Source organism: Arachis hypogaea, chromosome 17, assembly GCF_003086295.3.
Source record: "Arachis hypogaea cultivar Tifrunner chromosome 17, arahy.Tifrunner.gnm2.J5K5, whole genome shotgun sequence".
NCBI lineage: Eukaryota > Viridiplantae > Streptophyta > Magnoliopsida > Fabales > Fabaceae > Arachis > Arachis hypogaea.
The window spans coordinates 123,682,818-123,696,411 of record NC_092052.1 but is presented as its reverse complement, the minus strand read 5'-3'; the positions used below and the strand labels follow the sequence as shown (position 1 = coordinate 123,696,411).

Below are 13,594 nucleotides of genomic sequence, written 5' to 3'. Positions count from 1 at the left end.
AAGTTAGTTGTATTGTGGTAGATTGGCTGCTATTTGGATTGTTTGGGCCTAGGGCCGTGGTTAATTATGAGATGGGCCGAGGGTTGTGTTTGGTTTTGTGTTTTTGGTTTAGAAAAGTATGAAAAACTAAACTGGTTCAGCATAGACTTAATGAACCTATGCTTGGAACAGCTTGGTCATTCATACTGCCTAAAAAAAACTTTTAAAAAGGCTTTTGGTTTATTTTATTGAGAAATTAACAGTTTTCTCTTTCAGAAAGGATTTTGGATTTCTGATATTAAACCTTTGGTTTTAAAGAGATGCATAAGACGGTTATTAATCACTGTAATGGTTTTATCTTCACGTATCCTGTTATAGTAATTCTCAAAAACCCTCTACTGAGAACCCTTTCAAGGATGATGTTCTCACCCCCTACAGATTTTTCTTTTCAGGATATGGACGCAGAAGTCACGAAGAGTTTACCTAGTTGTTGTTGTTGTCGTGATGTTCTGTATTGCTTTAGTTATTATTTATTATTACCTCGCCTTCATCTTTCACAATCTGTAAGAGGGATAGAATTTTGATATATATATATATATATATATATATATATATATATATATATGTATTCTTTGCGAGTTTTGTAAGTTGTATTATATGTATGGATGTATGTTACCTGATAATAAGTATTTTGGAGCGATAATACGGTTTAAAGTATTAAACAGGCTCATATTTTAGTATTAAATACTCTGAAAGTCGTCGTAATACCAAAACTATCAGAGTCGCGCAACCGGAAGCATAAGTTTTGATAGTTAGGGTGTTACAATTCTCTTTTTGTGGGGTTGTTTTAACTTATCATTTATTATTATTATTATTATTATTATTATTATTATTATTATTATTATAGTCATAGCAATTTTTTCATTGAGAATATTTTAATTTGAGAATAATATAAAATTAATAAAACAGTAACCTTATAAATTAAGGAGTAAATGCCACAGAATCTTTTAATATTTATTATTTACTCTTTCTGTCCTCCACAGGCCATGTTGGTATTTTGATTGTTAAATTAAAATATTTTTTATTTAACATATTATGTTATTGAATATTTATACTTTTATATTAATAAGGTTGTTACGGCTTAGCCCAAATAGCTTGTGGGCCGACCCGAACCACAGACCACCCGACCTGAACGGTCGGGTGCGAGCAGCTCAACCACCGATTCGGACACGCGTCCCTGACAGCTCTCCTCCACATCTGTATGAGGAAGCTTCGAGGAAGGTGGGTCTGCGCTTGCGGGACCCACTTCTGACACGGTATATATGGGGAGGGTCCTATCCTTCCCCCAAGGTACGTCACATACCATCCTCTCACTTTTCACCTGCACACTTGACTGACTAGAGCGTCAGAGTGTCTTTGCAGGTGACACCCTCCTCTCCACACGAAGAGCTCGGGACATTGATTATACCACCTCCATCCCAGCAACCCAAAACCAGGCAATTTTCCCTCTCATCAACTGAAGTACCAACCAGAACCGTCTGGTACCCGACCAACCGTACATTGGCGCCGTCTGTGGGGACGCCTGAATGGACGTTGCACTGGGCTCGGGAGGAGCAGGCCGCGGGGCCGAGCACAGAGAGGAAGCCTCCGTGGCTTCCTCCCAGGAGCGCACAAGGTCCCCTCCACGAAGAACCGAGCCCTCTTCACGATCTTAGGAAAGACGCCCCTTTGGGGAAACGGGCAACAACAGCGCCAGAATAATGCAGGAACTGCATCACAGGATGCAGAACTTGAAGCGCCAGCTGGCAGATCAGGGACACCGTCAACAAACTCCCGAATCAACTTACTCCCGTTCTCCTCCGAGAAGTCACTCCCAGCGAATGCCTAACCCACGATCTGAACCCGAGAGTGCCCGATAGGAAGGACACCCAAGAAGACGCCGTGACCCCATCATTTACACGAGGCGGGAAAGGAGACGCGGCACAGACCGAGACCGGGAAGACGATCGACGGGAAAACAGCGAGGGAAGACCAAGGAGAACGCGGAGACCAGTAATAATGGGCGCAACCCCGTTTCATCGTTCCATCCTTGAGGTCCGACTGCCAAAGCACTTTGACAAGACGACGGACATGAGGTACGACGGAACCCAAGACCCGCAGGAGCACCTTACGGCCTTCGAGGCCAGGATGAACTTGGAAGGAGTGGGAGACGAGGTAAGGTGCCACGCTTTCCTGGTCACCCTGGCGGGACCTGCAATACAGTGGTTTAACAGCCTCCCGCAGGGCTCGGTGGCCAAATTTTCGGACATCAGCCGCGCTTTCCTAGCCCAATTCACGACCAGAATTGCAAAAGCAAAACACCCGATCAACTTGCTCGGAGTGACTCAGCGTTCTGGCGAGCCGACCAAAAAGTATCTAGACCGATTCAATGACGAATGCTTGGAGATCGACGGGCTAACCGATTCGGTAGCTAGTCTGTGTCTGACAAACGGACTTCTAAATGAGGACTTCAGAAAGCATCTCACCATGAAGCCGGTGTGGACGATGCAGGAGGTCCAAAGCGTAGCCAGGGAATATATCAACGATGAAGAAGTTAGTCAAGTCATGGCTGCCAACAAGCGGCAACCCTCCTACAATCAACCTAGGCAACACGGAGGCGGAGATAGACAAAAGGAGCACGCCAGAGACGGTGGTCCGGGAAAGACGCCCAGGCCGTTCCCTCGAGTTGGGAAGTTCACCAATTACACCCCCCTTACCGTCCCCATCATAGAAGTTTATCAGTAGATAGCCGAGAAGAGAATTTTGTCGAAACCCCGACCTTTGAAGGACCGAACCGGGGGGAACAAGAGCCTCTATTGTGATTATCATAAGGGCTATGGACATAAGACACAGGACTGTTTTGACCTCAAGGATGCGCTAGAACAAGCGATCTGGGACGGAAAACTGGCCGAATTCTCTCACCTCATCAGGGAGCCAAGAAGACGAGATCGCGACCGCGAGGGAGAGGACAAGACCCGCGCGGTAAAGCGACGTCACGACCAGGACGACAACGAACAAGGCCTCACCATAGTGAACGTGGTAACAGCAAGAGACACACCCCAAGGTCGAAGTCGGCACACAAGAAAGATGCCAAAGTCCTGGCGGTTTCCTCATCTTCGGCGCAAAGCCCCAAGAGGTCGAGGTCGCCACCCATCTCATTCGGCCCGGAGGACCAGTGGTTTGACGAGGTCGTGGAAAGCCCTCCCATGGTCATCACGGCCAGAGTGGGAACCGGCCTCATCAAGTGCATCCTCATAGACACCGGGGCTGACTTGAATATCATGTTCCGCAATGTGTTCGATGCCTTGGGTCTGCGGGATACCGACTTAAAGACCCACCAGCACGGTGTTGTAGGATTAGGTGACCACTTTATCAAACCAGATGGGATAATCTCTATGCCGGTGTTAGTAGGACTGGGACAAGGGCGAAGATCGGTAATGGCTGAGTTCGTGGTTCTTCGCAACTCCACAGCCTACAACGTCATCCTAGGGAGGAAGACTATCAACGATCTCGGGGCAGTGATCAGCACAAAGATGCTGGTAATGAAGTTCGTGGCTGATGACAGATTCGTGGGATCCATAAAAGGAGATTTGGAAACGGCAGTCACCTGCGACAATGCCAGTCTCTCCTTAAGGAAGAAGTCTAAGGAAGCAGCAGGAGTATTCCTTGCTGACCTAGACGCTAGAGTAGAAGACAAACCCAGAACCGAGCCGGAAGGGAACTTGGAGAAATTCAGAGTCGGCGACACAGAGGAGAAGTTCACCTTCGTGAACAGAAACCTGCCACACGACCTAAAGGAGCCCTTAATGGAAATGATCAGGGCTAACGGCGACCTGTTTGCTTGGACGCCATCCGACATGCCCGGTATAGACCCCAACTCATGTCACACCACCTGGCCGTCAAGGCGGAGGCCAAACCAGTGGCCCAGAGAAAAAGAAAGATGTCACAAGAAAGAGCGGAGGAGGTGGCCAGGCAGACGGACAGCCTCCTCGAAGCGGGATTTATTCGAGAACTCGACTACTCGACATGGCTGTCGAATGTAGTTCTAGTGAAAAAGCACAATGAAAAATGGATGATGTGTGTGGATTACTCCGATCTCAACAAAGCATGTCCCAAAGACTGCTACCCCCTACCCAACATTGATACCCTCATCGACGCAGCGGCGGGATATCGGTACCTGAGCTTTATGGATGCTTATCCTGGATACAACCAGATACCGATGCACCGGCCTGAGAGAAAACAGCGTTCATAATGCTGGGAGGGATATATTGCTACAAGGTAATGTTGTTCGGCCTGAAGAACGCCGGGGCCACGTACCAAAGGCTAATGAACAAGATATTCAGTGACCTCATAGGCAAAACGGTGGAGGTTTATGTGGATGATATCCTTGCAAAGACCACACGGCCTGATGACCTCATAAGCGACCTGGGAAATGTATTCGCTTCTCTTCGGCAACACGGCATGAGGCTCAACCCACTCAAGTGTGCCTTTGCTATGGAAGCAGAAAAGTTCCTAAGGTTCATGATAACCCAAAGAGAGGTGGAGGCCAACCCTGAAAAGTGTCAAGCAATACTCCAAATGAATAGCCTGGACTGTGTCAAGGATGTTCAGAGGTTGTCAGGAAGACTCACCACCCTATCCCATTTCCTCGAAGCGTCGGCTGCTAGGGCGCTACCATTTTTCAACCTTATGAAAAAAGGGATAGCGTTTGAATGGACCCCGGCGTGTGAGGAAGCATTTAAGCATTTCAAAGAGATCCTCGCAACACCACCTGTCCTCGGGAAGCCTAAGGTCGGAGAACTGCTCTACCTGTATCTAGCCATAACGGACGAAGCAATGGCAGCGGTTCTGGTACGGGAGGAAGGGAAGCTTCAGCAACCAATCTACTTCGTGAGTAAAGCACTACAAGGGGGCAGAGTTGAGATACAGCAAATTAGAGAAGTTGGCACTTGCATTCCTAACCTCTTCCCATAGATTACGACAGTACTTCCAAGGTCATCAGATAGTCATGAGGACGGATCAGGGAATCTGCCAGATACTCCAGAAACCCGACCTGGTGGAAAGAATGATGACTTTGGCCATCGAGTTGTCCCAATACGACTTGCAATATGAGCCCAGGCATGCGATTAAGGCACAGGCCATGGCCGATTTCTTGGTAGAAGTAACAGGGGACCTAACCGAGGCAACAAGCCTACGGTGGAGGCTCCATGTAGATGGGGCCTCCAACCAGATGTCCGGAGGTGCTGGGATCATCCTAGAGAGTTCTGCTGGAGTCATATATGAACAGTCGATCAAGTTCGAGTTTCCAGTATCAAACAATCAAGCAGAGTATGAGGCCCTTCTAGGCGGCTTAACCTTAGCACGGGAAGTCGGTGCCACCAGGCTAGAAGTATGCAGTGACTCACAGGTCGTCACTTCACAAGTCAACGGGACCTACCAGGCTAGAGACTCCTTGTTACAGAAGTATCTGGGGAGGGTCAAAGAGTTGAGCAAACAATTCGAGGAGGTCACGATCCAACACGTTCCGAGAGAAAGGAACACACGGGCGGACCTCCTATCCAAGTTAGCGAGCACAAAACCAGGGGCGGGCAACCGATCTCTGATCCAGGGCTTGATAAAGGAACCAGCAGTCACCCTCCACTTGACAAAGACAAACCCCTCCTGGATGGACCCGATAACCGATTTCTTAGAAAGCGGCAAGTTCCCTGACGACCAGAAGGCGGCCAAAGCGTTGAGAAGGGAGGCGGCCAAATACGCGACCATACAGGGGCAGCTGTTTAGAAAGGGACTCAGTCAACCTTTGTTGAAGTGCCTACACCCTGACCAAACGGACTATGTGCTCAGAGAGGTCCACGAGGGGTGCTGCGGACATCACATCGGGGGCAAAGCCCTAGCAAGAAAGCTCATCAGAGCTGGTTATTACTGGCCATCAATGATGAGGGACTCCAAAGAATTTGTAAGGAGATGCATCAAGTGCCAGGAGAACGCCAATTTTCATAAGGTACCGGCCTCCGAGCTAAACCTACTAACGTCTTACCGACCTTTCTCACAATGGGGAGTCGACCTCTTGGGCCCCTTCCTGGTTGGTCCGGGGCAAGTCAAGTACCTCATAGTTGCTATCGACTACTACACCAAGTGGATAGAGGCTGAACCACTAGCCAGCATATTCTCATCCAATTGTCAAAAGTTTATGTGGAGACATGTGATAACTCGATTCGACATCCCGGAAGTCGTCATCTCCGATAACGGGACGCAGTTCACTGACAAGAAGTTCGTAGACTTCCTCACCGGTTTGGGCGTAAAGCAAAAGTTTTCATTTGTAGAGCATCCCCAGACAAACGGCCAAGTCGATGCCGCAAACAAGGTCATCTTGCTAGGCCTCAAGAAGCAGCTTGATAATAGAAAGGGAGTATGGACTGACGAACTCGCCTCAGTCCTCTGGTCTTACCAAACAACCGAGCAATTGTCAACAGAAGAAACCCCCTTCCGCCTGACATACGGGGTGGATGCTACGATACCCGTGGAAATCGGTGAGCCGAGCCCACGATTACTTCTGCAGGGAGTGGAGGAAGCCGTAGAGAAGGACCTAGCAGATGAGGCTAGGGAGATGGCCCATTTGTCAGAGGTAGCACTAAAACAAAGGATGGCCCTGCGCTACAACGCCAAAATACTCAGAAGAGAATTTGAACAAAACGACCTCGTCTTGCGGCGCAACGACATCGGGCCACCGACTCCAGGTGAAGGTAAGCTGGCGGCAAACTAGGAAGGCCCCTACAAAGTCAAAGAAGTGATTGGCAAGGGTGCCTAAAAGTTGGAGAGGCTCGATGGCAAGGAAGTCCCGAGAACCTGGAATGCAGGTAACTTAAGAAGATTTTATTCTTAGCCCAAACACGCCGAGTAGGCGATTTGCCGTGTTCCAGATAATTTACTTTTGTAAAGTACTTATTATTGCAATAGACTTGTTTAACTGCCAGCTAATGTTCACTTGTTTAATTTAACCCTCTCATTTATGCATCCCACGACAAAAATTTCTAATACACGTTAAACGGGATGACGACGCGGTAACCCGGGACTGATCACCCCGGAAACCGACCAAGTTAACGCCATAACAAACGGCTACAGCGATGGCAAAACCACGACTTGGCTTCGTCAAGTTACCAACAACGGTAAACAAACACGAACGACAAGACAATACAAACAAAACGGTAATAAAATACGCTGCTAAGTAAGCGAAAAAAGACAATAGTCATAAACCGACCAAGCGACTATCAAAACAATCCGAAAATCACAAGTCTACAAGTTCATCAAACCAAACAGCAAGTTCTACAACAAAATTACAAACTCTACGCAAAGGTACGAGGGATCACTTCTTCGGCATATCAACAATCTTACCGTCTTTGATCGTTTTGAAAACCCCGATTGCCGACATGTCGAAGTCAAGAGCCACAATTTTCACTTGAGCCTTGAGGGCCTCTTCAGTCATCAAGATTGCGCTCTTTCCCTGCCTCACTGTCTCTTTATGCTTCTTCTTAAACTCTTCAGTGGCAGCTTGAGCGGTCTTAGCCGACAAGATGGCCTCATCACGTTCCATCTCCAAAGCGACCACCCGAACTTGCGCGGCATTGAGCTGGCTCTCCAAAGTCATCTCCCGCTCGGTTAGACGGGAGACGGTAGCATCAGAAGTCTTCAACTTTTCCTCGGCAGACACGGCCTTCTCCTCGGCAGTTTTAAGCTTCTCCTCCGCCTTGGACAGCTGCTCTCGAAGTGTTTCAACTTGAGTATTGAATTGATTATTGGCCTTAATAGCAGATTCGAGATTCCTATGTAGCGACTGCATCCCCGATAGCTCAAACTCGGCCTTCCAAGCTATGGCAGCACCGCAGAGAAGGATACGGTATATCCACCTCGCCTGCCCCGCAAGATCGGAGCCATGGAAGTGTTCCTCCGTGTCGGGAAGTAGCTGGGAGTCTATGAAGGTCTCGGCGTCGAAGTTCCTCTCCATCACAGTGAGGACTCCTTCAGGGCTGGAGGATGACTTCTGCCTCTTGGGATTGGGTATAACCTTCAAGTCATCCTCCTCGACTTGTCGGGCAGAGGTCGAATCCCCAGAACCGGCCGCCTCCTCATGAATAGGAGAGACGCGCGCCCCATCAGAATTTTTGTCCGACATCTCGGTATCACGGGGTGAAGGCACCGCCTGATCATCCTTATTCTCGGGAGAGGTCTCTGGCTTCCCGTTAGCTTTCTCTTCGTCGCTTTCCTCCAAAAAGGTCTTGAATAGACCTTCAAGGCCCGTCACCTCGGCAGACATTCCCACTGCAACAAATAAATAAATAAGTTAGTCGTGAAATCGGCATAACCAATCAAAGCAACAATAATGCAAGGAATACAAGTTAGAACTACTCACAAATATAATTTTTGGCGACCTCTCGGTTACCCATCAGAAGGTGGGGATTCACATGGTTTCTCCCAAAAACAGCCAATAACACGTCGGCAATCTTTTTGTCCACGGCGGACATCCCCTTGTAAGTCACCTTGATAAAGGTATTGGACCCCGCCCCGAAACTCCAATACATCGGGATGAGGCGTTCCCTCTCTAACGACAGCCAGAAGGGATGGCGACCTTTGGCTGGACGCACCTTAAAATACTTGTCCTTATACCCATGGTAAGAGTCCTCGAACAAGCCAAAAATCCTCCGACCCTGGGCAGATCGGAAGGACATGAACCCTTTTCTCGCTTTCCCTTCTTTGGAAGGATTCGTGAGGTTGAAGAAATAAAGGAAAACATCGATGGACACCGGCAGCTCTAGGTATTCACACACCATCTCAAAACAGCGGATGGAAGCCCAACTGTTCGGATGCAGCTGCGACGGCGCCACAGAAATCCGGTTAAGGAGTGCCATTTGAAAAGAAGAAAAAGGAATGCGAACCCCCACTTGGGTGAACATTGACTTATAGAACCAAATCCAATCGGCAACCCGGGGAGAGTTGAAGTTGAGTTCGTATAGCCGTTCGTCGGGGGCGGGAACGAAAACGTCATAATTGTCCTCCTTATCAATCCCTGCGCACAAGTATCCGGCTTGGCGGAATTCGGTAAGCTCCTCCTCGCCCATCTAGTTTGGGGACTGTTTCACGTCGGAGGTCACCCAAGCGTACGGGTCGTAACCCGCGCTCGAGGTGGAAGCTCGTGAGACGATGCGGGGCATACCTACAGTGGGGCACCACTCGATTAGTCTACGAGGTCGGGAGTCCGGAAAAGGCCCAGAAACTACATTTATCATATTCAACAACTAAAATTAAGCATGGCTGAAGCAGATTCCAAGTAAAAGCCTAAAAAGCTAATGCCCTAGAATGGTAACCCCCCTAACGAACCTACTTAACACTAAGGCCATCCAGCATACAAATCAAACCAAAAAAAGCAGCATGCATACAGAAGAACTAGTAATGAAGAGGAGATGAATGCTTACCTGATTGATTGATGGCTGGTAGAAGAGCAAGAAGGGGCAAATGCTCAAGAATACAGAGATTACAGTAGGAAATTCGAGAGGAAAGAAGGAGAAAGCGAAAAAATGGAATGAAAATGAAGCGTAAAACTGACTGGGGGGATTAAGAAACTAACTTGGAGCGCGAAAAGCAGGGGTAAAAGAGTTTTTACTCGCAGGGTTTGAAACAACCCATTATGAGCATTAAATGCTCGGCGCGAAAAACGAGGCGACGAACGGTTATCCCCAGCAACGAACAGACACGCGCGCAAGAGACACGTCCTCTCCACGAGCGGCCGACCTAGTGACAACGCACGAGAAAGGGCATCACACGCCACCAATGGCCCTCACGATCATTGCTGGCGCGTTGGGGGAACTGTTACGGCTTGGCCCAAATAGCTTGTGGGCTGACCCGAACCACAGATCACCCGACCCGAACGGTCGGGTGCGAGCAGCTCAACCACCGACCCGGACACGCGTCCCTAACAGCTCTCCTCCACAGCTGTATGAGGAAGCTTCGAAGAAAGTGGGTCTGCCCTTACGGGACCCACTTCTGACACGGTATATATGGGGAGGGTCCTACCCCTCTCCCAAGGTACGTCACATACCATCCTCTCACTTTTCGCCTGCACACTTGACTGACTAGAGCGTCGGAGTGTCTTTGTAGGTGACACCTCCCTCTCCACACGAAGAGCTCGGGACATCGGTTATACCACCTCCAGCCCAGCAACTCGAAACCAGGCAATTCCCCCTCTCATCAACTGAAGTACCAACTTAAACCGTCCGATACCCGACCAACCGTACAAAGATAATAATGAATAAATGATCAATATATTCCCTCAAAATTTACCATTTAATTAAATTCATCCACTCAATTTTCTTATTTAATCAAATTAGTCCTCCAAATTTCCTAACATGAATCATGCTCATTCCTATATTCAATAATTTCACTTTCATACGTTGTTTTCACTCATTTGTGACGGATTTATTTTTTATATGGGATTTAAACGCCCAACAACCCCCTAGAGCTACATTTTGTTAAATTTTCAAATCCACAAATATGCAATACATTTTAAAAATAAATTAGAAACTCTCACAAAATTACATTGTTTCAATTTTTGAAAGTATAATTTTTTGAAACCCCCGCATTTGGATTAAACAAAAATCAAATCAAAGCTAAAGAGAAAAAAAAAACATTGCAATAAATGTAAGAAGATGAAACTAATAAGTTGTTCGATCCCTTATAAAACGAACAAGTGTGATGGTGGAAAACATAAGAAAAAGAATAATGAAAGAACAAACAAAAACAAAAGTTATGAGTTTCAAAACATCCACCCAACACATGATAAAACCCCACAAAATGAGTAAAGTTTCTTAAAAGTGATTAAATTCTTTTGCATTAATTTTCTTTCTTTCTGTCTTTTTTTTTTTTTTTTTCTGAAAAGACATGCTAATCATCTTCATGCACATATATACCTTAGCAAGATCCGAACTTTTAAAATTGTTAAGTTTTTTTGGTATGTTGTCGTTTATGAAGCACGGACATTTCGTTGAGTTATCGTGTCCGCGTGTCGGATATATTTCGGACATGACACTCACCGATATTCGTCCGACACGCGTGTCTGCTGTGTCTAACCGTGTCTTAATAAAAAATAAAAAATTATTTTCCGGACATGCCTGAACACACCTAAATACCATCATGTGTCAGCATGTCCAGTTTTATTCTTAACATATATTTTTAAAATAAATTTAGATATATTTATTAAAAAATATATTTTAAATATCTTATATAATTAAAATAAGACATTAAAAATAATTTAAAAAATTAATTTATATTTTAATATGAATAAAATATCAAAATATCATTACGATTTATCTAAAAAAATACTTTATATTTTATATGTATGCGGGTCCCCGTGTCATATAAAATTTTAAAATTCGCATGTTGGCGTGTCCCGTGTTGTATCGTGTCACGTATCTGTGTTAGTGTCTGTGCATCATAGCTTGTCATGTCTGATCTCTACATTTGTTTTGTATAATAAATCATTAATTATTATTTTTGTTGAGAATATTGGTCTTGTATTTTTTTATCTTCTCTTTATATTTGAATTGAGTGTTTATCTTATTTAATTTAGTATTTTGGGTGTAATTAAATGTAATTTTTGATAAAATGTCACAAATTATCAGTTTATATCTCTGTGTCAAAAATTTTATTTGAGTAGAGTATCACCCGTTTTTATGATATTTTTTACAAATAATTAGTTAAAACGAAATAGTATTACTAATTATCATTTCGTATCTTGTTAGACTTAATTAGAATAAAGTATTAACTAATTTTGTAGCTTTATTATATTTTATTTTTTTTGTCAATTATATAAATTTTACACTTCTACTACATGTTCTATTTTTTTAACATTAAATAAAAGAAATAACATCATATTATTTCTAATAAAAAATTTGTGTCTAAAGTTAAATTTTTCTGTGAAAATAACAACCTGCATAATAAAATAGGATCTGTTGAAGAATAGCTACCTATCTTAACAAATTCTTCTATGAGAACCACCAAATCAAATGGTGTATTAGCATGAGAATAATGAACGCTCTTTGCTATTTATACGAACTATACTATTTATAAATCCACTTATTATACTTAAAAAGTTTATACTATAGAAGGGATGTAAAATGATACAAAATAATTATTTTATGGGTTTTTTTTTTTTAAAAAAAGAATTCAATATTCAAGTAGAGCAAATAAATAGACAAAAATCATAAAAGACAAAATAATTTCTATGTTGCTTTTGGTATAGCCATTATTATAGGGATGGATTTACTTACAAGTGTGTGGGAACAATTGTTCCATTAAATTTTTATAAACAAATAATAAGTATATACATAAGTATAAAATGCCTCCTTAAAATAATAGGTTTGCCTCCGTATTTAATTTTTTTTTAAATGTATATGTAAAAAATCTAGGTTATTAAATAACAACACAATGATAAAAATTCTCGAATTATATAAATTTAATCTATTTATATTAGAAAAATAAATATGCTCGATTAAATAATAATAATAATTTAATTAGTTAATTATTCAAAATAAAATTTAATTTGTCAAATAAAAATGAGATTATTAGTATTTAATAATTTTTTAATTTAATTGAGATAATATATTATATATCGTTTATTTATTTTTACTATTTATTTAATTTAGTTTTGGTATTATGTATAATAATTATTTTTATAAAAAAAATTTTACCATGAATATTATGGAGTGTCAACTACCTAATTAAATGGCAAAAAAAATTAAATAATTATTTGATAGAGAAAAAGACATTATTTATATTTATATATAAAAAAATGTGATGGTTTGATTTGAATTTTTGTTTTTTTTTTTTTGTAATTATTTTTGTGTTTTTTTATTTTATATATTTTTTATATATTTTTTAATTATTGAACTATAATTTTTTTCGTATTATATAAAAAATAATCAATATAATGTGAATTGATAGATATAGAGAATATTTGATAAAAAAATACTTTTAAATTAATATTTTTTTATGTGTTAATTAAATTATTTAAGTTTGACTAATATATTTTAAATTTTCAATACCTAAATATATTTATGTTAAATTTTTATTATTTTTATATATTATTTTTGTCCCCACTACTAAAATTTTCTGGATCCGTCACTGGCCATCAACATGAATTATTTACCACACTACTCTGTAGCACATGAAAACGATTGATCCACACGTACACTCTACGACTCCTGTTGTCTTGCTCTGAAATATGTCATCATTCCGTCGTAGTCAAATAATTCATATTACTGAGAAGAACCCAACTAGCCAATACTTGCGTTGCTCCTTCCTCATCGGCATGGATCTCCAATTCTCAAAGTGATCTTTTAAAGTCCCGGGAGCAGTCCACTCCTGTCCAAATGCTGAGATCCATACACACCACACCTGCCAAGAGAACTCACAAGTAACAAATAAGTGTTGTATATTCTCAACGTCTTTCTTACACAACACACATAAATTATCATTCGGTAGTAGGATTCCCAGTCTACTTAGCCGATCCTTTGTGTTGACCCTGCCTA

General features: G+C 43.0%; 1 protein-coding gene across 1 annotated transcript; it reads left to right on the top strand.

Moving 5' to 3' along the window:
• Positions 1-2,036: 2,036 nt before the first annotated feature.
• LOC112763826 (uncharacterized) lies at positions 2,037-2,762 on the top strand. The gene has a single exon (XM_025809391.1). The coding sequence runs from the start codon at positions 2,037-2,039 to the stop codon at positions 2,760-2,762; it is 726 nt and encodes a 241-aa protein (XP_025665176.1).
• The last annotated feature ends 10,832 nt before the right edge of the window (positions 2,763-13,594 follow it).

What these genes read in the sequence shown, in the direction of transcription:
- LOC112763826 (XM_025809391.1), top strand. Translation starts at nt 2,037, where the DNA reads ATGGGCGCAACCCCGTTTCATCGTTCCATCCTTGAGGTCCGACTGCCA.